The sequence below is a fragment of the Thermoascus crustaceus genome (genome assembly GCF_041956765.1).
Source record: "Thermoascus crustaceus strain CBS 181.67 unplaced genomic scaffold VTN00scaffold_5, whole genome shotgun sequence".
Taxonomy (NCBI): domain Eukaryota; kingdom Fungi; phylum Ascomycota; class Eurotiomycetes; order Eurotiales; family Thermoascaceae; genus Thermoascus; species Thermoascus crustaceus.
The window spans coordinates 603,031-626,949 of NW_027192531.1; the positions used below are offsets into that span (position 1 = coordinate 603,031).

General features: G+C 50.7%; 8 protein-coding genes across 8 annotated transcripts; 7 read left to right on the forward strand and 1 right to left on the reverse strand.

Annotated features, from left to right (window-relative positions):
• Positions 1-651: 651 nt before the first annotated feature.
• VTN00DRAFT_7794 (uncharacterized protein) lies at positions 652-1,289 on the reverse strand (the record flags this gene model as incomplete). The annotated part of the gene is made up of 2 exons (XM_069434576.1): positions 652-1,156; positions 1,219-1,289. The coding sequence occupies 2 exons, from the start codon at positions 1,287-1,289 to the stop codon at positions 652-654; spliced, it is 576 nt and encodes a 191-aa protein (XP_069286060.1).
• Positions 1,290-2,928: 1,639 nt separating this feature from the next.
• Positions 2,929-4,089, forward strand: VTN00DRAFT_7795 (uncharacterized protein; the record flags this gene model as incomplete). The annotated part of the gene is made up of 3 exons (XM_069434577.1): positions 2,929-3,228; positions 3,309-3,848; positions 3,943-4,089. The coding sequence occupies 3 exons, from the start codon at positions 2,929-2,931 to the stop codon at positions 4,087-4,089; spliced, it is 987 nt and encodes a 328-aa protein (XP_069286061.1).
• A 3,440-nt stretch (positions 4,090-7,529) lies between these two features.
• Positions 7,530-9,337, forward strand: VTN00DRAFT_7796 (uncharacterized protein; the record flags this gene model as incomplete). Its single annotated transcript, XM_069434578.1, has 6 exons — positions 7,530-7,785; positions 7,932-7,979; positions 8,045-8,098; positions 8,437-8,459; positions 8,534-8,627; positions 9,321-9,337. 6 exons carry the CDS (start codon positions 7,530-7,532, stop codon positions 9,335-9,337), a joined length of 492 nt encoding a protein of 163 aa, XP_069286062.1.
• A 617-nt stretch (positions 9,338-9,954) lies between these two features.
• Positions 9,955-12,769, forward strand: VTN00DRAFT_7797 (uncharacterized protein; the record flags this gene model as incomplete). The annotated part of the gene is made up of 3 exons (XM_069434579.1): positions 9,955-11,380; positions 11,465-12,128; positions 12,184-12,769. The coding sequence occupies 3 exons, from the start codon at positions 9,955-9,957 to the stop codon at positions 12,767-12,769; spliced, it is 2,676 nt and encodes an 891-aa protein (XP_069286063.1).
• A 1,140-nt stretch (positions 12,770-13,909) lies between these two features.
• VTN00DRAFT_7798 (uncharacterized protein) lies at positions 13,910-15,130 on the forward strand (the record flags this gene model as incomplete). The annotated part of the gene is made up of 4 exons (XM_069434580.1): positions 13,910-13,937; positions 14,000-14,168; positions 14,270-14,425; positions 14,500-15,130. The coding sequence occupies 4 exons, from the start codon at positions 13,910-13,912 to the stop codon at positions 15,128-15,130; spliced, it is 984 nt and encodes a 327-aa protein (XP_069286064.1).
• Positions 15,131-15,604: 474 nt separating this feature from the next.
• Positions 15,605-16,570, forward strand: VTN00DRAFT_7799 (60S ribosomal protein eL15; the record flags this gene model as incomplete). The annotated part of the gene is made up of 4 exons (XM_069434581.1): positions 15,605-15,691; positions 15,878-16,034; positions 16,135-16,361; positions 16,430-16,570. 4 exons carry the CDS (start codon positions 15,605-15,607, stop codon positions 16,568-16,570), a joined length of 612 nt encoding a protein of 203 aa, XP_069286065.1.
• A 904-nt stretch (positions 16,571-17,474) lies between these two features.
• VTN00DRAFT_7800 (uncharacterized protein) lies at positions 17,475-21,240 on the forward strand (the record flags this gene model as incomplete). Its single annotated transcript, XM_069434584.1, has 3 exons — positions 17,475-18,015; positions 18,070-20,259; positions 20,321-21,240. The coding sequence occupies 3 exons, from the start codon at positions 17,475-17,477 to the stop codon at positions 21,238-21,240; spliced, it is 3,651 nt and encodes a 1,216-aa protein (XP_069286066.1).
• Positions 21,241-22,542: 1,302 nt separating this feature from the next.
• VTN00DRAFT_7801 (uncharacterized protein) lies at positions 22,543-23,864 on the forward strand (the record flags this gene model as incomplete). The annotated part of the gene is made up of 5 exons (XM_069434585.1): positions 22,543-22,575; positions 22,660-22,786; positions 22,858-23,120; positions 23,194-23,476; positions 23,677-23,864. 5 exons carry the CDS (start codon positions 22,543-22,545, stop codon positions 23,862-23,864), a joined length of 894 nt encoding a protein of 297 aa, XP_069286067.1.
• Between the last annotated feature and the right edge of the window lie 55 nt (positions 23,865-23,919).

The following is a 23,919-nucleotide window of genomic DNA, read 5'->3' on the forward strand; positions in this document are numbered from 1 at the left end:
AGGGTGACTTAGAAATCTTTAGCTAGATTGATAATTTCTATAAGAATGGCGGTGTACTATGACCTTCTTGCGGTTTCCGAGATTATCGAAAATATCTCTTGAGAGATCAAGCCAGAATTCCACAGGTTGATCTGCAGAGATCTCTAAGAATCTTTGAAACCGAAGCCGCGCGCAGGAAACACATGCTGCAAATACCGGCTGTTTGACTGCCACATATGCATTCTGCAGGGACCATCACTCCACGAACTTCATATTTTCCCACTAGACCTTGGTCTTCACCGATCTGGTTTGTCAAACAAGAAACCCATCCGTCGTGTGCGTCTCAATGTAGCTGGAAGACTTTTAAACCGACCGCACTGAAACTTTCATAACTCTTCTGCTGCATTCCTTTAGCTAGTCCTCAGAATAATTTCTGAGTCTGTGGCCGCGGATCTTTATATAATATGGACACCTGACCACTAGGCGTGCTCAGCTGTTCCAGCATGTTTCTCACTCGGGTGAACTTCTCTGTGCTCGTATGGACCGAGATTAGCTCGCCATTCGAGATACGGCCAACTTCGAACTCCAGATCCAGAAAATTGCGGAGCGAACCATGGCCCAGAAGATACTCTCCCTTCAGTTTTGTTTCTCCTTGTCTATCCGTTTAGAAGCTTAGGATTCGGGCAGACGTTCGCCGTTGACCAAGGCGACAAATTTCATGAACGCCTCTGCGTCAACTCCGGTGCTCTCTCCCTCTTCACAGCTTTCCCTCCATTTTCTCACCTTCCCCAGTCCTCGATTGAATCCCTTTTCGGCGGTCCAAGGTCCTCTGGTTCCCGTAGTGTTTCTGTGGCGACCTCCTTTCCAGCGTCCGCGACCGGAAGAATCCTTTGACTCTACCCACTCTTCCTCCAGTGTGATCCTGTAGATGTCTCGTAGCTGGCTACGAAGACGGGGGTAGCGAGTGAAGAGGTCCTTGAGCTCCTGTGATGACGACAACGCTTCGAGAGTAAGGGTATCATTGTTCCTACCGGTCGCCGGCTCTGGTATATGTCCGTTGACGGCAGCCTGTGCAGACTGCGTATCGGTCGCCACAGGGTGTGGCTTCTGTTCAGATTCTTGAGGGGCTTTAGGCGCGCAGTATATCTTATGCGATTGTGTGCAGGCAAGGGAGCAGCTGTGTCGAGCCACGACGGTCGATTAGTATGCGTTCGCGGACAAGAGAAACTTAGAACCTACCTCACAGTTCCACAAGTGGGACATCGATATTTCGATGGCTCAGAAGAGCAGACCTCACATGTGGCGGGCATGGTGTATGCCTCGAGCTAGTTGCAATAACGTTAGGTAGTTTGGTCTTTCTGGTTAGAACGTATCCCGCATGGTTGGACTGCTGCCTCTGCTGCCAAATTTAGGCCCTGTATCCAGAAAGACGCCTCCCTTATTTTATCCAAAGTGAATACCTGATCCCAGTTCAACCGCAAGGTCGGGATCTTCGCGAATGCTGAATGAAGTTTTATGGACGGAGCGGCAGAGTTTCCCACCATAGCTCCCCGCAGGCAAAAAAGCATTCCCGAGCTTGGGCCACTCCACAGCGCCGCAAACTCTCTGGTGGACCGTGCAGTTTCTACTTTAAGTAGGGGCACGTACGGAGCCTTTATGTGCAGCACACTATGCATGCGTTGCGTGCTTGTATTCTAAATATCCCCGAGACATCTTGGCTAGCCTCTATTCTTGCTCGGAGATTTCTCGCCACATTTTTCAACCGTGCAAAATCATGTCCCTATCTGGGTCTCGAGGGGGTAGTCCAGTAGTCTCCCAAGAAGTCCAGACCAACTTCGTTATTAATAGTTACCCGAAATTCTGATCCACAGGCCTTCCCATCACTGTCCACCATCTTCACCTATCTAATCTTGTGAATTGATGTCGTCAAGTTTCAAAGATAAATACTCGAGGTCGTACCTGACATCATTTGCTTTGGCCGCTTATACGACATTAAGCAAAAGGCTACTTCGGACCGCATACCCGAGAAGCCATCACCTTCTTAGCCCTTGTGATTCAAATTTCAAAACTGTGGTGCGGGTGATCTACATGTTCCGAAGCAACCATGCGAACTATGTGTATAGCTTGGATGAAACAAGGCTGAAACGAGAGAATGCAAGGGGAAGACATGGGTCCTGATAACATTATATACTAGATTAGGCAATCGTACGTAGCACCTGGGTAAGTCAGAGCAAAACGATCGGGATCTAGACTTTTGGGGAACGATAAATTGCTAAGGCTCTTAAAAGGGTTTTCCCACTCAGTAGAACGGAGGATATTATTTTGCGCAAAGGAACCAGCGTCTAATCTGGGAGTTTAAACTACCTAGGTCCTCAATAGCAGTGAAAGAAACTGCTGACATGACATGCTTCACCCTTGCCGTGTCGAGGCGGAATAAAGAAGAGGTTTCAAGACACTTGTTACTTTCGCTCTGACACTTGGAAACACATAAACGGTACCGGAATACATTCAGCATCTGGAGTCGGAAGGTTGAGGCAGAGCATATCATGGAACTGCGCCAACAACCAGAGTTCAGTCGACAAAGAAGGCAGGGAAAGAAGTCTCCGCAAATAGAAACATTGCAAGTTTTCTATTGAATTCCTTCATTGAAAAAAATCATCTCGTCCAGATGGGACTCTTGGGAAAACAGTGGCGCCATGTTCGACAATTAATGATTGTTTGGAGGGTGCCCCAGAGATGATTATTGATCGCTCCCTATTCGCCCATGACCACTAAGCACGTGATTTAATTACGTCAGTTCTCGGGCGGTCGGGGCGGCCATATTAAACCTGGGGCGAATTCTTGCGGCCGAGCTTCGGTTTTGTCATCAATCAAGCAATAACTAGTTAACTAAGTTAACTACCATTAAGTCTGCCAGGCTCGCAAGCGGCATACATCAATTCACACACAATGTCTATGCAGTCGGCATCGAGGAACATTTTTACGCGGATGATTTTCAGCCCCAGATCTGGGGTTCGGATTTCGGCGGCGGAATTCTCCCCTCTCTGGACAATTACCCAGGTCACATCCAGAGCATCGAGGAATGTGCACAACTCTGCGAGACTTCCAACTATCACAGCCTCGGAGGCCCGTCGCAGACCGACTCTGCGCCCACACCACCAGCCAGTCGCCCAGTCAAACGTGAATGGACCATCTACGGGGAACAAGAGGACTATATTCATACAGACTGAGACTACGCCGAACCCGGATGTGAGCTGCCCGGATATATCTCCCCTCATACAAGACAGCGCACGGAGTCTTGCTAACTGGCATCGCATCTGGAATTGTAGGCTCTCAAGTTCCTCCCAAACCACCGAGTTCTGCCTGAGGATTTCCCGACTACATTCCTAGAGTACCTGTCTCCGCGCTCAACAGTCGCTCCGCCATATCCGTCGCCTTTGGCCGCAAACCTGCTTAATGTGGATGGGGTTTCGTCCGTCTTCTTTGGACCTGATTTCATCACCGTCACCAAAGCAAGCGATGCCAACTGGGCGCACATCAAGCCGGAGGTGTTCAGTCTGATCACGGAGGCGGTAACATCCGGGGAGAACATCGTCAACAAAGTTGACAAGACATCTGCGGAGCATGCGCAGGAAGGTGGAGAAGAGGACTCGCTAAGCTACAACGAAGACGACGACGAAGTCGTTTCGATGATTAAGGAGCTGCTGGAGACCAGAATCCGACCTGCCATCCAGGAGGATGGAGGCGATATCGAGTTCCGTGGTTTCGAGGATGGAATGGTGCTGCTGAAGCTGCGGGGAGCCTGCCGGACATGCGACTCGAGCACCGTGACCCTTAAGAACGGCATTGAGTCGATGCTGATGCACTATGTAAGTCTTATACCATCCTCCCCTTTGTGGATCCCCTAGAATCCTACGAATCTGCTTTGATGTAAGGGACATTGGCTGACTGACTGTGAAACAGATCGAAGAGGTCAAGGGAGTTACACAAGTCTTGGACCAGGAAGAAGAGATTGCCATGCACGAGTTCGCCAAGTTTGAAGAGAAGCTCCGACAGCAGAAGGGAGCCGGGGCCACCGCGTCATCGCCCTTGGATACCGCGGAGGCTTAAAGGGGATCTACTGATCAACAATATCTATTTTGCATTCATCTTTTCAAGCTCTCTTCATTCTTCCTGAATTTTCGAATATTCTAGCGATTATATTAGACTTGGTGGGTAAAAAAAAGCCCGAACATGTCAGGGCACGCACATATCTAGGGCTCACTTCGGCCTGCTCAGAGCAGCAGTATTCATTCATATTCCTTGTTGTATGTATGTACTAAGAGTGGAAGAAAGAAAGAAAAGAAAAAGAACCGGCAACTCATTATTGCCATCATGCCAGTTTGAGTTCTTTTTTTCTCTTTTTTTCTTTTTTTTTCAGTCCCGCTGATTCCTTTTCAGAAAGTCTAACGTTTAGAACAGTCAGTCTAGTCAGTCTAGTAGGTTAGGATAAATAGAAAATAGAACGTCAAAAATGCAGTGAAGAATAAACCGTATGATCTTCAACAACCGTTTTTGTCCTATCAGAATGGAACATTACGTTGTCTTTTTCCTTCGAGGAGCTTTGTACAACCCACCTACCCACCTACCTTGGAGGGGCTCGGGCTTGGGCACCGCATGGGTGGTCACGAGGAGAACTTGAAGAGAGGAAGCGGGTCTGGGGAACCTTACCTACCTACCCAACCAGTAAGTAAGCAAGCAAGCAAGCAGTCAGGACTTGAAGTTGATCGAATGACCATACCTACCTAACCTACCCTCCAACGCCCCTCCCAGGGGGTAAGGTTGATGATGAGGTCTGGCGGGCACGATGGCGAATGGATGTTCCAAAAGGGAACTGGACCTTGAAAAGTCGGCAACCTTACCTAGCCACTGGCATCAAAGGATGAATGATCTAATTAGTTGGTGGCCCTGGCCACGGAATGATTTACGGAGTACAGTACTTCGTTTTAATTAGGGTCGCCTGCTGCTGGGGAACCTCATGTCCTGGGTTGTATGAGGTACAGTATGTATATGTGCTGCAGTCAATTTACGGTGAGGTGGAACATCATAGGTGACGTTTCACCTTTCCTTTCCTGGCTACTAAGGTAGAACATGGAAGCAGATCGTACAGTATAGTAAATTTAGGACGAAACGTGGTTTTTCTTTTTCTTTTCTGCATCTATTAGATGTTTCTTTCCATTTTCAAGACCTCGCTATATATGTTATGCAATGAATTGAGAAGATGATTTACTTGACAAATTCTTTCCCCCCCCCAAGCTAGAGTGAACCTGTAGATATTTCATAAACGTCTCTTCGAGAAAAGAATTTAGGTAGCCTTCCTTGTGGACAAGATGGATACCTTGGGTAAGTAGGTCATCCACATGATACGTATTCTGAGCAACCCTGACAATAAATGTGAAACACTAGACAGTCGAATTATGAACGGAGTATTTGCGGGGGACCTGAAAAATGGTCCCATGTACATGTACATACCGTACAACTATGCTATTGTTCATCATAAGCCCGTTGTCTTCTCCTGCAACGGGGAGAAAAGTTAGCCGGATATAGGGGACCGAGGAAGCACTTGCACTAGCCTGTACACCGGATATTCCGTCCTAGGTAGCTCGGGGGGATGACAGGTCTTGGGCTAAGGGAGGGGCCGATGAGGGAGGGAGCGAGGTACTACTATTAGGTATCCCTCAACCGAATCCTATTGGCATGAACCCCTCCGCTTACGCCACCCGAAGACCAGGGATCCCCCACATCATTAGGCTGGAACTGTGGGGTACATCTGTGCTGCTGCTCTACTCTCATGAAAGACCACCAGCGGTGCTGTTTATGTATGTATGCTGCCAGGGTTAATATTATTGCAGTTTGTTGCAGGGATCTCTAACGGCCTCCAGCCTCCTGGCTGCAGTCAATTCGTATCAGAAAGAGATTGACAGAATGGGCACCATCAGGTGCAAATAGGTACGCGGGGCACTGATCGTGTCTGCATCTGAATCGTCGACAGTCAGATGAAAAAGAAAACTGGCCTGTTAGGTTAGATAGCTATGGAGCCGACGGAGGCTGGGATTTGCGAACAGAACGGATTCCTCGGGACAAATATTCATTCGTCGCGGGAGCTCGACCGTATGGATTGTCGTTTCGTCAGGCGTGGATTAGGTTTATTGCCGCATACAACGGTTGGTGGAAGGTGCTTGCTGACTGCGAACTCTCGCCGAAGCAAGTGCAGTCGGCCTTAGATGCGATTTCCGTTCCATCTCACGATCTCAGCCGTTGTTATATTGCATAGATATTTTGATATCGACGGGATGTCACTGCGCTGCTGTTGCTGAATGTATGGCATCCTTCTCCTGGACCCTGTAACTGTGTGGATGGTAAGCCTGAGCACTATGTGGTACAAACATAGTAACGGAAGAATCTGTCCACTTCGGCCTCGTGTGGCGGGAGAGGGGACGGTGGAACTATCTGCAAACTAGCGTCAACTAACCAACCGGGAATGCACGCCACAACATGGGCCAAGCTGAGGCTGGACCGTGGGTTTTCCGTCGTGAATTTCGCTTCTTCCAAGGGGGCCGAAATCAAGCTGACTGGCAGCCGTTGAAGGAGAATTCGCGCTGCTTCCACAACGTACGCGAGGCCAGCGGTGGATGCTTTCCCCAGACCTCGGACGGAGCGGGCATTAACTTAGGAAAGGATGCCGGCTAGTTCGCTCGTGCCGTACTCTCCGTGCAGGCCTGGCCAACCATGGGCGGTCCCGTCGTGGCCAGGTCTCGTCGAATGACGATCCATCGAGCGCGGCAGCTCTCCCGGCGGGGCCAAACTGCGAGAAAGGAGGGGCTCGGGCTCGCTATCTGGCCTTCTGAGCTCTCTCCGCAAGCTGGACGATCGCAACTTTGCGAAGCTTGCCCCTTGGAAGCGCAGATGGGCCCGAGAGCTCCACAAGAACCATGCTGCTGCGTGGTCAACCCGACTGCTCGAAACTTCGAAAGAAGCTGCGGCTCACCAGACTGCCAGGTCATGGCGGCCCCGGGCCAAAGGGCATATTCGGGCTTTGTGAAGAGCTACGGTAGCATAGCCGATGGCCTGGAGAGCGTTCCGCCGCTGAAGAGGCGTTTGCAGCAGAGATGTTGAATTAGAAATTGTTGATGAGACAGAATGACGTGAACCGCTTGGCAGTCCCATCTGGCCTGTCCGCACAAAACGTTCCACAGAGAGAAAGCGCCAATCTGCCCGTCCTCGAGCTTCTGCTTCTGTACCACAGATGATGTACTCGGTGCTCCGTAGCTCTGTACTGTAGTAAGCAGCTCAAGGCACCCCGCAAGGCAACGGATCGTCTGTGGTGCAGAGATGCAAGACTTAGGCATATCGCGGTCCTGGATCGGTACTATTTCCTTAACAGCAGCATCTAAGACGATTCCCTTAAGGCATCGCGGGAGACGGTTGGTCGGGCGAAGAGACCTCTCCGCATTTTCAGCATGGCGTAGGATCCCTGGAGCAAGCTGTACCAGACCCAAAAAGGGCTGCCCATGGACGACTGGGCTCGTTGGGCTTGCCGAGCGCTGAAGCCAAAGAAGGGCCAGTCACATCCCCGGAGGATCTTCGACCTTACCATGACCCGCTGGACCACGACGCTGCAAGCTCCTGCTTGTCTTGTCATAAACCAGGAGCACGGGTCTCTCGCCTCATCGACTCCATCTCCAGGTCGTTGTCCCTCGCGCCACTTCTCCCAGTTCCAACCCGTGGCTCATCTGTCCCTCCTCCTCCCACCGCTCGAGGACATCTGTACGACCTCGTTCTCTGACGTCTCCCGGAGCTCCTGATCTGCATCCAACGCTCTGCCCTCCTCTTCCAGATCTTCCAGACCACCCCTCTTCGCATTTTTAGACGGCGCATAGGCTTGGCAGGCTGAGCGCTTCTTTCAACATCAGTCCGGCTGCCGTTCCGCAAAGTCGCGTGCTGCCACCAGGCCCTTTTATGTAACAACCAATTTCCCAACACCATCGACTTCGTTCGCGACTAATCCTCTGTTGTCTCCTGTCAGACTTATTTGAAGATGTGTTGCTCGTAGCGTGCTGCGCAGCTTTCGTTGGCGCCAGTCCGCTTGCAACGCAATCCGCGTCACGCAACCACCGTCGCGCTTCATAACCCACCCCCCGGGTGCCCTGCAGTTTGTCGAAACGTCTTCTCGCGAGTCGAGTACGAGTATCCGAAACCCTTATAGACCGATATATTTTTGCAACGCCGAATCCAATCGAAGAAAAGACTCCAAACGACTGGGCAGCTGGGACACGACTGTCGACATCGGTTCTGCGCAGTCGTTCTCTGCTCCTTTGTTTGAAGATTGTCTCATAAAGCTGAAGCCTGGTCGCTTCTTTGATGTCTGATTGTATCTGCCTGGGAAAATAAAGAGTATAGTGCAAGGTTGTTGGATAGAATACAAAAATCGCTTTAGACTGGTGAGTTCCAATGCCTCTCCGCGTGTTGCTTCTCGGCGTGGGTGCAGACATTGGTAACGCGGGCATTATGGCAGATCACGATTACGGACCGTATCATTCTTGTTTCCTTAAATACCTCTGTTCCGTCTCACAAGACTTTGGTTTTAGAATTCGCTATCCATACAATAGGTAAGCTATTCAGTTTCCTTTGCCTTTGTATGGAATGACCATCTCTCTCCCCTTCTTTCTTTGCAAACCCGCCAGCTGTTTACTTCAAGTTGCACCGTAATTCGTGTACACGCGGATTGAAGACGCAACTTTGGTAGCTTGGTTTACCAAGAGCCCCTCCGCTTATGTGGTTGCTGGCTTATCGCTCTTTTATGTCATTTCCCGTGGATAAGTGATATTTTGAGATACCTTCCTTACTGGATTATTCCTTGAGTGTCAGCTACCTCTCTGTCTTTGACCGTTATCGTGGCGTCGAGCTATTTGGCTTTGAGAGCCAAGTTCTGCCGGGACGAACAGTGTTCGTCACGTCAGGTGGCTGCCCACTGCCAGTTGAATAGGCTTAGAGCTTTTCAGAGACAGTTTGGCAGCTGCACTACTACATGCCAGAACTCTCTGGGGAGCATCGGCTTGACATTGAGATCCAAGGATATTTTCCACTAGGACTGTTCAGTTTCTCACATTTCCACACGCACCCTTGCATGGAGCCTATTCACCTGCCTGCTCTGAATACTGTGCTGCGGCACAGTGTTATATCTCGGCGTCTCGGCGCTGGATCTCATGTTATTTTATTCATCCTCTGCACTCTTCCCTCCATCACCACTGCATATCACCATCAATTAAGCTGACTTCGATCTTCGTCAACCCTCGAAACAGGCTCATTTTTCTGCTAAACTACCTCCGAATCCCCAAGAAATTACTTAATATATCGGTCTCCGATCTTCAAGGAAACGTTGTGTCGACTTGAACTCCCGTCTGCGATACATTCACCTGACGTCGTGCCCCCGCCTGAAATCTAGACGGTACTAAAGAGGACGGCTACTTTCACTGGGTTGTGACACATCTCAGGTAATTCCCAGCATTCGTCTGAATATATGTAACTTGTCAAGGTATGTGTTCTCATGAGCGGTCAGTGGACTTCCCGATCCACTAAGTTGAGATTATCGCATCCCCTTTTTCTGCCTTGAAGAGAATATTTCCCTTTCAGGATATATAAGCCTTGTTCTATGTCTATCACAACCTCAATCAACGTTACCGCTTCCTCATAGGCTAACTTGCACCTTTACGATTATTTTTTAGTAGGGCCGGGACGCATCCGTTCGTTGATTAAACGCACTTGATTCTATTGGCGTCCTTCGCAAGCGTCCTTTCCTCTAACTTCGTGGTTTGGATTGATCCCTGGGTGTTCTGTGTCTCCATTGGTACTGCAAGAGAGCAGGCTCACCTGAATATTCGTGTCGATATCCTTTTCACGAGGTCGATAACGGTATCTTGTCATCTCAAGTCCACGATGGCAGCGCCATCTAGTAAGTCTACTCAGGCTTCGAAGCCTGGTGCTGCGCCTGCGTCCACCAGCAGTGCATCGATTAGACTGGAGAAGAGCCACCCTGGTATTCGTCGATCTACTCCGGACTCAGAAGCACTCGCGTCTTCCGACGATGAGGTGGAGCAACATCAACAGACCCAGGCAGTATCAAGTGCACCAGCACCAAAGGCAGGAAGACGCACATCATGGCTCAACGAAGTGCCTCCGAATATTCCCAGAAAGGCTTCACTGACTGCCGGTGGCCCCTTTTCGTCAGCTGGCTCCAACCCGGCCACTCCAGCCACTGATCAGAGCACCTGGGCTGCCAATACTAGCCCTGGATTGGGTGGCTCGGTTTCCTGGGGTCATGCTGGCAGTGGCTCCTTTCCCTGGGGAACTGGGATCTGGAATACGGACGCTCGGAAAGAACCGCCTCCGCGACTGACAGAGATAGTCCAATCTCCGACTTTGTCTCACCCGAACACCAGCAATAGTGTTGCGGATGAGGTGATCAGTCCGACTACTCGTACTCTCTCTGGCGATTCTTCTTTCCCGTTCACCATTCCTCTCTATCCTACACCAAAAACATACCGTTCTCAGTCGTACTCTGTGGGCCAATTGGATCCCGAGTCAGTCAATCTGGCGAGTGACAGACCCGCTGCTCTTTATTCAGGCACTCGTGGCAGGAGCAGCGGCCAATATTCTTCTGCCTTGCAGCATCGTTCTTCTCGACCGAGCTTACTCGGGGAATTGGGACATGATCCCGTCATGTTAGGTCGGGTTCGTGAAGATGATGGTGACGAGGGCAGCGCAAACGGCTCCGAAGGCAGCTACAACTTGGGGCCGAACCCAGCTCGTACCATAGAACAGCTTTCCAGGGAAAATGCGCTTTTACGCCAGGCAGCCGGTCAACTGGACAATTCGCGATTGAGAGACCGTGCTGTATCCTCCGCTTCTGCCAACAGCGGATACTCCGTTGCAAGCAACATTCATAACTTACATCGTATCCGAGGCAGTGTTCCCGAAGAATCCGATCTTGCCGTTGAGGACTTGGATGAGCTAGGCGATATTCCCGGTTATAACAATATCCGAAGCAGCACGAGGAGAAGATTCTCCGAGCACGCTAATCTTGAGAAGCAGTTGTCGACGTTCTCTCTGGAGAACCGTGCCCTCGAGAACGTCAAGAGGGCTCATTGGCAGACCTCTCTCGGGTTCGGCAGCATCGTAGACCTTCCCCAGAGTCGCCGACACTCCTTTGCGGACATACCTTTACGACACGCATCCATCAGTTCGGCTGGAGACTCGCACGCTAATATTTCTGGAATCAACACTCGATCTGGCCTGGGAGATCGAGATGAAGGATTTGCGAATTTTGCCGAGGGTACCCTGACAAGTTCCCCAGGAGATAACCGTGAGTATCATCATTTTCGTATGACCCATCACCTTGCAGAGCGTGAAATGGAACAGGAGCATTTACGAGCCCGAGAATTCGCAGCCTCCTACTTTTCCGGTCGAGAGCATACCCTTCGTGCCGCCGAAGGCCTTCCTTCCTCCGGGATACCCCCGTCGCTCCATCAGGCATACACTATGCCGACCGCCTACGGTCGTCAGCAACAATCGAACCTGACTCACCCTCACCCTCACCAGAACCAACTGCTGTTCATCGTCACCTTTAAATGCCACCGTGCGGATGTCTTCTATATCCAAGAAGACACCGGCCTTCAGGTGAAACCGGGAGACCTCGTAATCGTCGAAGCGGATCGTGGTACGGATCTCGGAACAATCCAGCATGCAAATGTCTCACCGCAGAAAGCGCGCGAGCTGAAGGAACAGTACGCCGAAGAACACTACAAATGGCTCATGCTATTTTCCAGACAGGCCCAAAACGGGGCATCGAACGTCGTCAACCCTAACGGAGGCTTGACTGGCGTAAATGGCAGAAGCGCTGTGGGGGGGATGGGGCCGCAGGGTCTGCACGGCGCGCAGGAATCACAGGTCACTGACATCAAACCTAAGTTGATCAAAAGGCTCGCCCAGAACCACGAGATTCTCACCCTTCGTGACAAGGAAGGTAATGAAGCAAAGGCCAAGCGTGTATGCCAGCAGAAAGTCGTCGAGCACAGACTGAACATGGAGATTCTTGATGCTGAGTTTCAGATGTAGGTTCACTTTTCTTCCCCGTTCTGTTGGGATAATTATTAAGTATGCGTATAGGGACTGGAAGAAACTCACGTTTTACTACTTTGCCGATACATATATCAACTTCAATTCTCTGGTCACCGACCTGTTCAAAATCTACAAGACTAGGATTTGGATGTCCGCTATCAACCCAGCATCCTTTGCGACGCCGACAGCTGGCCTGCAGCCGCCAGGCAATGTTGGCCTCGGTCTAGGGTACGGTCAGGATGCATCATCTGATCGTCGTCACCAGCATGACCATAGAACGTATGGTCTCGCTCAGGCGCAGGCGTCATCTGGTAACGCTCGTGATCCATTGGAAACTAATAGGGACGCGATCGCGAACCAAGTAGGTCTCCTTCGAAATGCCTACATGGACTCTTACCAATCTTTCGGCCAGGCTCCCCGCCAGCCTGAACTGGGATTGACCGGTTTTGCCCCTGTTGTGCAGCCGCAGATTGACCCCTTTTCACCATATCCGTCAAACGGTTATGGTGTGGTCGATTCTGGAGTTGCCGACTATACAACTGCAAGCGGTGCTGGTCCAAGCAGCGCGCAGCGTGCCCATCCAGTTCAAGGCGATTGGGTCAATAGGTTCCAAGGCTTGTCCCTCGGTTCTTGAAGGGACTCCACACGAACATTTTACTTCCGTCAGTGCTATTCTGGGCGCTGGCTATCATGTCACTGTAGCAGCCCCGTCCTATCTCCATTTTGATCCTATTCAGTGCTTGCTCACGAATCTCTACTATCATAACCTTAGCAACGAAAACCCATCCTCATTTTTTATGTGCACTCTGCATGCGATGAGCTAGATTGCTGTTCTTTTGTTGGCGAAGTAGATTATGCGAATCTACGACCAGTCTTTTCCATGGATACCTGATAGACTACCACAACTCACGAGCTAATGGACCAGTTTGTTTTTCCCCTCTTGTTGTTGTGATGATTTCAGTCTCGGTGGCTGAACCCGAAAAAGACTCACTCATCTTCTCTTTTTGTGCATTCTTTCCATATTCATGTGCCCGCGTATCCACATTTTGTCGGTCAGTTTCTCGCAGCTGCATAGCTCTTATGAGACCATGACTAGCAGTGTTGGAAAGGGCTTAAATGCAGACAAAAAATTTCAAAAGATTTCTTTTAACATCTTTTCTGACCGTTGGGAGATCGCATGTTGGGGATGGTATGAGGCAAAGAGAAAATGTCATCATTTCAGGCCGAACAGGCAGAGGGTTTTCAGTTTCGATCTGACCTTCTGGTCTCTCTTCTCGAATACGGGTAAAGGTGACCGACCTATGGAGATGAGTTTTGATACGGACGGGATAAACCCCTGCAGCTTTTAGTTATGTTCTCCTGTATGTAACTTTTCTCTTCCACTCCTAGTTAGAAACGAATGTAATTTCTTGCTTTTCCTCAGTGCTATGTATGTCGCGCTTTGTAGCTACCTTGTCGAGTACCTGATCTCTTTGACTAGGGTTGAATCTTGTCACAAACTGTAATGGACCCAACAGGAAAATCACGATGTTAGTTCTTATAGCCCCCGGGAAATGAGACATGTTATTGCAATTCTCAAATGACGCTCATGGCTTCACCGTACTTCTGCTGCAGCGATCTTCTGCCTTTGGAAGTAGTCGTCAGGTGACCGTCTCTACTTGACCGGGGAGTCAGCTACCAAAGGGGAAGCTATCCCATCCCTGAGGGACTCTCAGACCTTGCATCATTTTAGTATCAAGGAAAACGTTACTACCAATCGTCCCAGCGTCTAATAATGCCTCGTCCTGCCAGAAAGCGCGCCGGTAAGCTCGAGCTCAGGGCTGCTGCAAGTGATCGTTCTCTAATGGGCAGTTCTTTTGAACAGCTGGGAAGGCGGCTAAATCCCAACCAAAGTCAAAGAGAGCTAAAGCTCAACCTCCGTCCTCCGAAGTTCAGACATCTGATGATATTGGTGAGGTGGAGGAGGACGGTTCGGATTCTGGTTCGGACTCTAGCTCTGACGGGAGCTCCTTGGATACAACCGAGGAGGCGAGGTACGTACGGTATATTTGCTCAGAGCCTTAGATTCTGCAGATATGTTCCTCTCTGTGTAGATCATATGATCTAGGAATCTCTCTAACGAAAGCTGAGACAGGGAGGCAATCAAAGAACTGCAGTCATTCATCGAGTCAACGAGTTCGGTTAAAAAGAAAAAGAAGGAGAATGGCGAATCCTCGAAAGCGTTCGAGAAGTGGGCTAAGGAAGAGGAGAAGAGACTGCTTGGAATGCTGGAGGATTTCGAGAAGGAAATGTCAGATTCCTTTCCTGTTTTCTTGGTTGTTTAACTTTCGGTCTCGCGTTCTAAGTCCATATAACATATCACAGGAAATCTGAGCAAGAAAAGTTCGAAACCGAGTTCGCTGAACTTATGGCTGCTGCCCTTGCTCCGACAGGTCTGAAGCCTCCACCATCCACTGAGCCTCTCCCGATCGACCCGATCCCGGACAATCATCCGCTCTATATCCTCTCCAAGACACTACTCGATAACTTACGCGCGCTGGTGGATGAGTACGAAGGACTCCAGGCCGACATAGCCAATCTGAGAGCACAGGCACCTGGGAACCCGGCCAGCAGAATGGAGAAGGACTACGAAGAAGCGCGTCGGATTATTACCGTGGGGAAAGAAGCTTCAGCTGCGGAGATTGAGAAGCTCTTAGGGTCTGAGAAGCAGAAGAAAGACAAGAAGGAGAAGAAAAAGAAGCGACATCAGCAGAAGAAGGCATCTAAAAAGTCTCTTGCGGATAATGACGACCACAACAAGAATGATGACGGCATCAAAGAAGCATTTGATAAGGATGTCCATCTTCAGGCGATGCTGAAGATGGGCCGCGAGGAGATCATGAAGAAGAACGGGAATAGTCGTGTAAGAAAGGCTTATGGATGGGGAAAGGTCGCATATAGGGCTGAGAAGGCGATGAAGGCTCTTGTCAAAGCCCTTCCGGATGAGAAGTCCTAGAGGGACTATGAGTACCTAAAAAGGCAAAAAGTGCATTATTTTTCGGAGGACTGGAACACAATCATTGCACTTTCTCTGCACGTGGTAACTGTGTATTTTAGATTTTATTGTCATATGTAGAGTCCTTCACTATGAGACTCGACAGTAATAAGACCTTCAGTACGTACGACTCTGCGGTGTAGATATCCTCCCGAGGTCGCCAAGCCCCGCTCGCAGGGCTGTGGTTGGCTGGGGATGCGAGTCGTGTGCAGCTCGCCTAACCCTTAGCGTCCCACACACAACCACTTCAAGAGAGAATCTCGCAACTTTCAGTTTTCTGCGACGACAACGACGACAGCCGACAACCAGCCCACGCCGACAAGGTACGTTTTCCATCGTCAGATCCAGTCGAGTTCTGTCACTGGAGGCATTGGAATCGAAATTCAAATCGAAATTGGTCATTGATCCTGTCAACTGACTCTTGAGCCGCTCCAGATGGGTGCCCTCAAGTACGTGGAAGAGCTTCAGAAGAAGAAGCAGTCCGACGTGATCCGCTTCCTGCTGCGCGTCCGATGCTGGGAGGTGAGACCCCTCGAATATCCGACATCATGAACACTCGCCGGAAAGCTCGTTTGCTTTGCCATAGGATGCCTTTTGTGGTGTTGCTGGGCGGGCTCGAATTCCCCTGCCGGCGGGTGGACGTGGCACACAACCCTCGTGTGTCTTGCTATACACTCGTTGAACTTTGCTGAGAGTGCATTAATATAGCTCCGTCAACTCAATGCCATCCACCGTGCTTCCCGTCCTTCGCGCCCCGACAAGGCTCGTCGTCTCGGCTACAAGGCCAAGCAGGGCTATGTCATCTACCGTGCTCGTGTGAGACGCGGTGGCCGCAAGAGGCCCGTCCCTAAGGGTGCCACCTACGGTACGAACACCAGATGCGAATTCTAGTTTTGTTCTTGCGGATATTCTAGGGAATTGGCGCGATTCGTGAACGGCGTTTGCTAATGCGAGAAAAATTTTAGGCAAGCCCACCAACCAGGGTGTCAACCAGCTGAAGTACCAGCGTTCCCTGAGAGCCACCGCTGAGGAGCGTGTTGGCCGCCGCTGCGCCAACCTGCGCGTCCTGAACTCCTACTGGGTTAACCAGGACTCGACCTACAAGTACTACGAGGTCATCCTCGTCGACCCGCAGCACAAGGCTATCCGCCGTGACCCTCGCATCAACTGGATCTGCAACGCTGTCCACAAGGTTCGTTGTTCCCGGGAGGATGGAGTTTATAGCCTACGTGGATTACTGACGTGCTTTTTCACAAACAGCACCGCGAGTCTCGTGGCCTTACCGCTACCGGCAAGAAGTCCCGTGGTATCAACAAGGGCCACCTCTTCAACAAGACCCGCGCCGGCAGACGCAAGACCTGGAAGCGCCACAACACCCAGAGCTACTGGAGATACCGTTAATTTTAGGGAATCTTTTTTCTTCTGTGGGCTGTGGCTACGGCGCCTGTCTCTCCTGGTGGGGGCGCTTGGTCTTAAAAAAATTATCTACGACTTTGTCATTCAACTTTTCCAGCATGTGCTTTATGCAAAAGATCTTTCGGATCTGATATGTCAGCAAGGAATGCTATTATCTTTGCTCATGAAGTACAATTGCTTTCAAACAGCCAGAAATTGCCTTGACGTGTAGGGTATTGAGACACGATCGACCGGGAATCCATCACAACAACCTAGCCGCTGAGCTTCGGTTTGAGCGGCAACCCATTGTAGGCTGTACACGTACGCGCCGAACGCCAGCCAGCAGCTGGTTGGCGAATGGCAGGACTGAAAATAGGCAACCTGAGGCACTCGGGCGGCTATCCGTTGCGGCGACGAACGCGTGCCCAAGCTCCAGGCCTCCGTGCCGGCCGGGCCCGCCATAGGCCCGGCTCCGATGCCCCAGATATGATCGTCGTAGGGCATCGCACGCGTAGCATTCGCCCTCATCATTATGTGTCCATTCTTCTCATCATCAGTCTCTCATGCCCTGCTATGTGCGGGCAGCTATCTCTGTGTATGCTCTCCAGTGGCAGGAGTCGCGCGTCCTGTGTCTCAGCTGATATCTCGGAGGAGCAGCTCTTTCTCCGCCCCAGCCCCCAAACAGCCCCCCTTAGTTCGCATTGTTGGCAGGCGCAGGTGGGAGGCAGTGCCATATGCTGATGCGGAGATAACCCAGCTTTTCATTCCTGTCTTCTGCGCGATCGCAAGATTTAAATAAACCCAGGGACTCCATTAGAAGAGTCCAAGACCACATCAGCCGTTTTCGAGAAGAAATTTACCGCCGTGATTATCGTCTCAATTCCTCTGCTGTACGAGTAAATGCGTCCACATGCCGTCGTGGTCAGCGCGTCTGCATTCGAGCACTTCGACATCGAGCTCGAATGCTACTCATTCAAATGTCTCTGCTGCTATCGGTTCAGATAGAAATGCGATTCATAACGATGTTCCGGTCTTGATACCCTTAGATACCCCCGCCCGAACACCCCCTGCCCGCCGTACGCACTCACGCTCGCTCAGCAACCCCTTTCCTTCTCTCTTCAGCAGCAGCAGGAAGGGTGACAAGAAGGTTTCCAAGCGAGATTTTCTCGATTCATCGGATGACGATGATGATGTGACCTATGCGCCGGACCCGAGGTCTGGCAGCCCGCGAAAGCTGTCGCAGCATGGAGCTCCTACAGAGGATTTTCTCACTGGCAAATGCATGACATGTGATTCTACAGTGCGGTGGCCACGGGGTCTCAAGGTCTTCAGGTGCACAGTGTGCCTGACAGTTAACGATCTGGAGCCGTGTCGAGAGTCGAAAGACGTCACAGGTCATGGCCATCCTGCTTTGTATGAGGCGCCTCGCTCGCCTGATATTCATAGAAAAGGTAAGGATCGTGAAATAAGCGTTGTTATGCTCGAATCTCACGTGTGTTCCATAGCTGTGCCACTATCGGTCGAACGAACTCGGACCATTATTGACCGATGCATCACAACGTACCTCCGGAGCCGCCTCGATGGCATCAACAAGCCTCTGCCGCCGCCGCCACCGCCTCCTCCAGGCCTTTCCGTCGAGGACTTCGATTCTCATGTCGGTGAGCGGAACAGAACCAACACTGTTGAACGGCCCGTTAAACGGACGCCATCCCCGGGCTCAAAACTCTCATCGTCCCCCAGGCAAGCTCTGAATGCCGATGGCCGCGGCTTGTCGCCAAACCAGCCTGTGGGAGGCTATGTGAAAGGGAACAACGGACTTCTCACACCGTCTCCCCCAGATGCAGCAAAGAGATATGTTCGCAGGAGAAATCTTTCCAGTTCTGATATCCCGACCACGCCCGAGAGAGATCGCTCGTCGCGAGGAAGAGGCTATTCGCCAAACGTCGCTGAGAGTAAGAGCCAGTCAGAGAGCCATCCTTCCATATTTAGACCGCTGGAGGAGTATATCATATCATCATTTAAAGGCTGTGACTGCCTTAATAACTCATTCGTGGCTGCACGATACCGCCCTCGGGCTGTCAGCGAGAGCACGCCACCAAGGAACCTCGATCAGAACACAATTCCTAATCCTTTCCTTGCACCTTCAACATTTGAACCCGATGCCAAAACACTACGCTTGGGCGACATCGGAGAAAACTCTTCGTGGTGGACAGGGGATCGACCGCACCGCCATGACGCACGTTTTGTGCAAGCAAGAGACCGGTCTCCCGATCCATCCAGGGCCACGGTCACTCAAAGAAGCCCTCGAATAGATTGGGCAGAGCTCGCGGAATGGTATAGACTGATCATGGTTGCAGGTGAATCGTGGATTGAAAAGTGGTTAGCGATGGTGCCAGATGATATGCGCGGTGAAGAGATATCTTCAAAAAGCAAGAGATGGGATTCGGCTGAAATGACTATCATAGAGAGGGATATCACTGAATCGCGTATACATGCTCAAAGGACCCTTCTCAAAGCCACGGAGAATCTCCTTAAGCGACCACGACGACCTCTGAAGAAGCCGGAGGATACCAGATTCCTTCTAATATTGCTTGCAAATCCTTTGCTATATTCTCCAAGTTCGTCTCGGAGGCAGCAATCGGCGCCCTCCTCATTTGCAGATGAAAGAGATAGGTCGAGATTGAAAGACAGCAACCCATTCACTGCAAGCAACGCCAAGTCATCTTCCCGGCGAGAGGCACCAGTTCCCGCCGGACAAAGGGCAAGCGGGCCAGGACACCACTCTGGCATCGTAAAGAGGATACTGGGGTTGATTTCGAACCTGCCGAACGAGTGTCACCATTTCTTTGTCTCCTGGTTCTCACGTTTCTCGGATGGGCAGTTTCAGAGGACTGTGGACCTCGTCGGCAGTTTTGTCACATATCGGCTGAGTCGTCAGCATGGACGCCAGCGTAGTGAGTCCTCAAAGAACGATAACGGCTTGATCACAAATATCCCAAATCTCACGGGCACAACCAGAGACACACCTGCTCAGTTACATGCTGCATTGAATGGAAGGACTCCTTCTAAATCTCCAAAAGACGGTGATCGTCAGCCTGTTGTCTACAGCGAAGATTGGCAAATCAGGGCTGCGGCGCGAGTAATGTCACTACTCTTTGCGGCAAACAATGCTAGTGTGCCCCGAAAGCGAGATGGGATCCTATCTGATCAGAGATTTCCCGACATGGGGGTGACGACGAAACGCCACTCATCTAGTCATGGTCAGATGATCCCCATCAGCTCGTTCTACAACACGTTGCTCGACTATTCCGACTTGGTGGCAGATTTCGAAGCATGGGAGTCAAAGAGCGCAAAGTTCTCTTTTTGCCAGTATCCTTTCTTCCTTAGTATTTGGGCAAAGATACATATTCTGGAGTATGATGCCCGTCGACAGATGGAGGTCAAAGCCCGTGAGGCCTTCTTCAACAGCATACTCAGTCGCAAGGCGGAGAGTCAATATTTGGTTCTGAAAGTCAGGCGTGATTGTCTGGTTGAGGACAGCCTTCGTGGTGTCAGCGAAGTGGTCGGTTCCAGCCAAGAGGAGATCAAAAAGGGTCTGCGCATCGAGTTCCTCGGTGAAGAGGGTGTTGACGCCGGAGGCCTCCGTAAAGAGTGGTTTCTACTGCTTGTGCGAGAGGTCTTTGACCCTAATCATGGTATGTAAACAGCTCCTATGCTTGAATTGGAAGGCATTAGCTCACTTCTTTCTTCTCTTAGGGCTTTTTATCTACGACGACGATTCGCAGTATTGTTATTTCAACCCCTATTGCTTTGAGTCGTCGGAGCAGTTCTTCTTGGTTGGAGTGCTCCTGGGCCTGGCGATCTACAACTCAACCATCCTAGACATAGCTCTGCCACCGTTTGCGTTCAAGAAACTTCTGGCTTCCGCACCACCGTCGAGCGTCCCGGCGGCATCGACGTCCCGACCAAACTTTACGTTAACGCTTGATGACCTGGCAGAATATCGGCCGGCCCTGGCTAAGGGTCTCAGGGCCCTTCTTGAATTTGATGGTGACGTCCAGGAGACTTTCTGTCATGATTTTGTTGCCCAGGTTGACCGCTACGGGCAAATTGTTGAAGTTCCTCTGTGCCCTGGAGGCGAGAGGAGAGCTGTGACCAATGCCAACCGACGAGAGTTTGTTGATCTCTACGTCCACTATATGCTGGATACCGCCGTGTCTAGGCAGTTTGAGCCGTTCAAGCGAGGATTCTTCACCGTCTGTGGCGGCAATGCATTGTCACTCTTCCGACCGGAGGAAATCGAGCTTCTGGTACGCGGCTCTGACGAACCTCTGGACGTTGCGTCTCTTCGTGCTGTTGCTACATATGAGAACTGGTCCACACCTCGTCCTGAGGCTGAGCCGGTAGTGAGGTGGTTTTGGGAGCTCTTTGAGAACGCATCCACTCGGGACCAGAGAAAGCTTCTTTCGTTCATAACGGGTAGCGATCGGATCCCGGCGATGGGAGCAACGAATCTCATTATCCGTCTTGCATGTCTTGGGGGCGACTCGCCCAGGTATCCTATTGCGCGAACATGTTTCAACATCGTGGGCCTGTACCGGTATACTACCAAGGAAAAGCTGGAGAACAGGCTCTGGGGAGCTGTTATCAACAGCGAAGGATTCGGATTGAAGTAATCGCAAGTGCAGCAGGGGCAGGACCACCCGGCTGCTATTTCGGAGAGTTATCATTAGTGACAAAGTGATGAATGACCTGATGAACTTTGGATTAGAAGGTCATGAGCCTTTCGAGAATGCAGAAGTCCCATAAATCAGTTTCCCAAGTGGGTCATGCCATCACCTAAAATTCAGCTCAGAATCCAGAGTTTTCTAGGCGTCAGCCAGGCCGCCAGGTACGAAGTACTCCGTAAAAATGAACTCCTCCCTCAGACTGGGCTGGGGGCATCCCCAAACTAAAATCCCCAGCTGTGCGTTTTAGATCCTTTGTCATCTGTCCATGTGACAACTATGCCGCAACCTTCTTTCAGACCGCCACCTTCGAGGCTACCATCATATTGTCAAGCGAGGCAGCTGGGCGAGCGGCGAGCTTCACCGATAACACGCACGATGAACAAGTCTAAGCAAGAAGAGTACGATGAAGCTCGGTCATCTTTGCAATCGATTGATTGAACGACGAGTGTACTTGTGAGCGGGGGAACCTATGTCAGAGTGCGTCAGCAATTCCATAAGCGAATGGAATGGTGTTTAAGTCATGTCGAATGAAGCCTGTTTATTATTTGATAGATATTTTCTAAGTTTGTAAGTGCTAGTAAGCGTGGAGACTGTTGTTTATTATCCTCTCTGAACCAGTGTACGTACTGTATTATAAGTATCGAAAGTGGTGTCAGATTTTGACATTGCGTTAAATAGTGTGGCATAATAGAATACCTAAGTAGTACCTAATTTTAAGACACAAAGGGCCTTCTAGGAAGTCTAAAGGAGCATGGTAGGTGGCCTAGATAGCATGTAAATAGGTACCTAAGAATCATCCATGACAGGTAGGTAGGCGTTTCGACTCTCAGCCCTAGTATACTGTACACGTATGTATGTACCTGGTACCTAACCTAGTAGCTGACCTTGTGACTCGAGGGCATCATAGTCTAGGGAATTCGACAATAATCTCACTCAGTTTTCTCTTGTCTACTAGGTTGGCCCACTCCTGAGCGTTGGCCGCCTTACCCTGTCTCCTAATCGGGAACCGGGAACTGACTATCCAAGCGGGGTACCTAGGTAGCTTTGCATTGTACCTGCTGAACCACCGTCCAGCGACAATGGATATGATCAACCCCTCCCTCAGCCCTGAAAAGAACAACCAGGCTTTTCTTTGGAAAGTTATATTATCATTTTGCCTGATTCGTTGCTGTCTAATCCCCCTCCCCGTACTGTGTACGTACTGCACCTCTCAAATTAATTAGTCTTTGTCAACTGTGAACAACAAGTATGAGTGAAGGATACGATCCAGAGTGGCTGGAGGTAAAAGATATCATCTTCTCTTCATTTATTATTATTTCTTTATTATCGCTATCCTGACATATTATGTGAATTAATTGAACGCAGCTCGAAACCACCCTGGGCCAGCGTCCTCTCCTGATCGGGGACGTGGACTACATGGTCAAGCAATACAACGCCCTGGGTGCCATGCTGGGAGAACAGTGGGGGCCTCCATCTGACGCGGTCCAAGCTCGTCGGTCTCCTTCATTATTATCATTGTAGCTCTTAGGTTTTCTCCGTAATTAATCTAATATCAATCAATAGGCGACGAGAAGATCAACGACCATGTGACCGTGCGGATCTATACGCCTACGCCTGCCAGCCAGAAGAAGGAACAAGAGCCGCTGCCCGTGGGCCTCTACTACCACGGCGGAGGCTACATCAGCGGCGATCTGGACTTTGAGGATCCCATCTGTCGCATCATCTCCGAGAAGACGCCATGCGTGCTCGTTAGCGTCGACTATCGGCTGGCTCCAAAGTACAAGCTCCCGACGGGGATCGATGATGGATATGATGCTTTTCTCTGGGTTTGTTTCATCGCCATCATTATTGTTATAATAAATGACCATCATGTTAATAACTTTATATATGCTAAGTAAGCTAGGTATACAAGCCCACGACAACGCCTCCAAACTGAACGGCAACCCCGCCGCCTACTTCACCATCGGGGGCTCCGCCGGCGGCGGCATCGCTCTCGCGGTCACAGACAAGCTCATCCGCAACGGGAAGCGCCATCTCGTCCACGGCACGGTCGCCATGAATCCCATCACCACGCACATGGACAATCCGCCGGAGAAGTACAAGTACATCTATACGTCCTACACCGAGTATGCGGCCAATAATGCTGCAGTAATCGATCGCCATTGTATGGATGTCTCGTTTGGTAAGTTGCCTAGATTTTTTTATATGTCTGGTATATATAAACACGGTTATTATTGCATGTGCAGTCGGAGTTTACAAGGAGTCCAAAATAAAAAATTCAGGAAGCTCCGCTGCCCACCCCACCGACTCGACCGTCTTCGTGACCCTCTCGCCGCACCTGTCGTCCTACCCCCCCGACGTACATCGCCACGTGCGACAAAGACATCCTCCGCGACGACGGCATCGTCCTTGAGCGCGTCCTCCGGGACGCGGGCGTCAAAAGGGTCAAGCGGGACCATTACGTCGGCTTCCCGCATTACTTTTTCGTCTTCCCGTCCGTGAAGACGGGGCGTACCTTCTTGTTGAATGTGCTGCGGGGGGTTAGGTCCGTGCTGGGGTTGGAGGAGTAGATAGATTATTCGAGACAAATTGAATTGAATTGAATCGTGAACGGTATGACTAGCT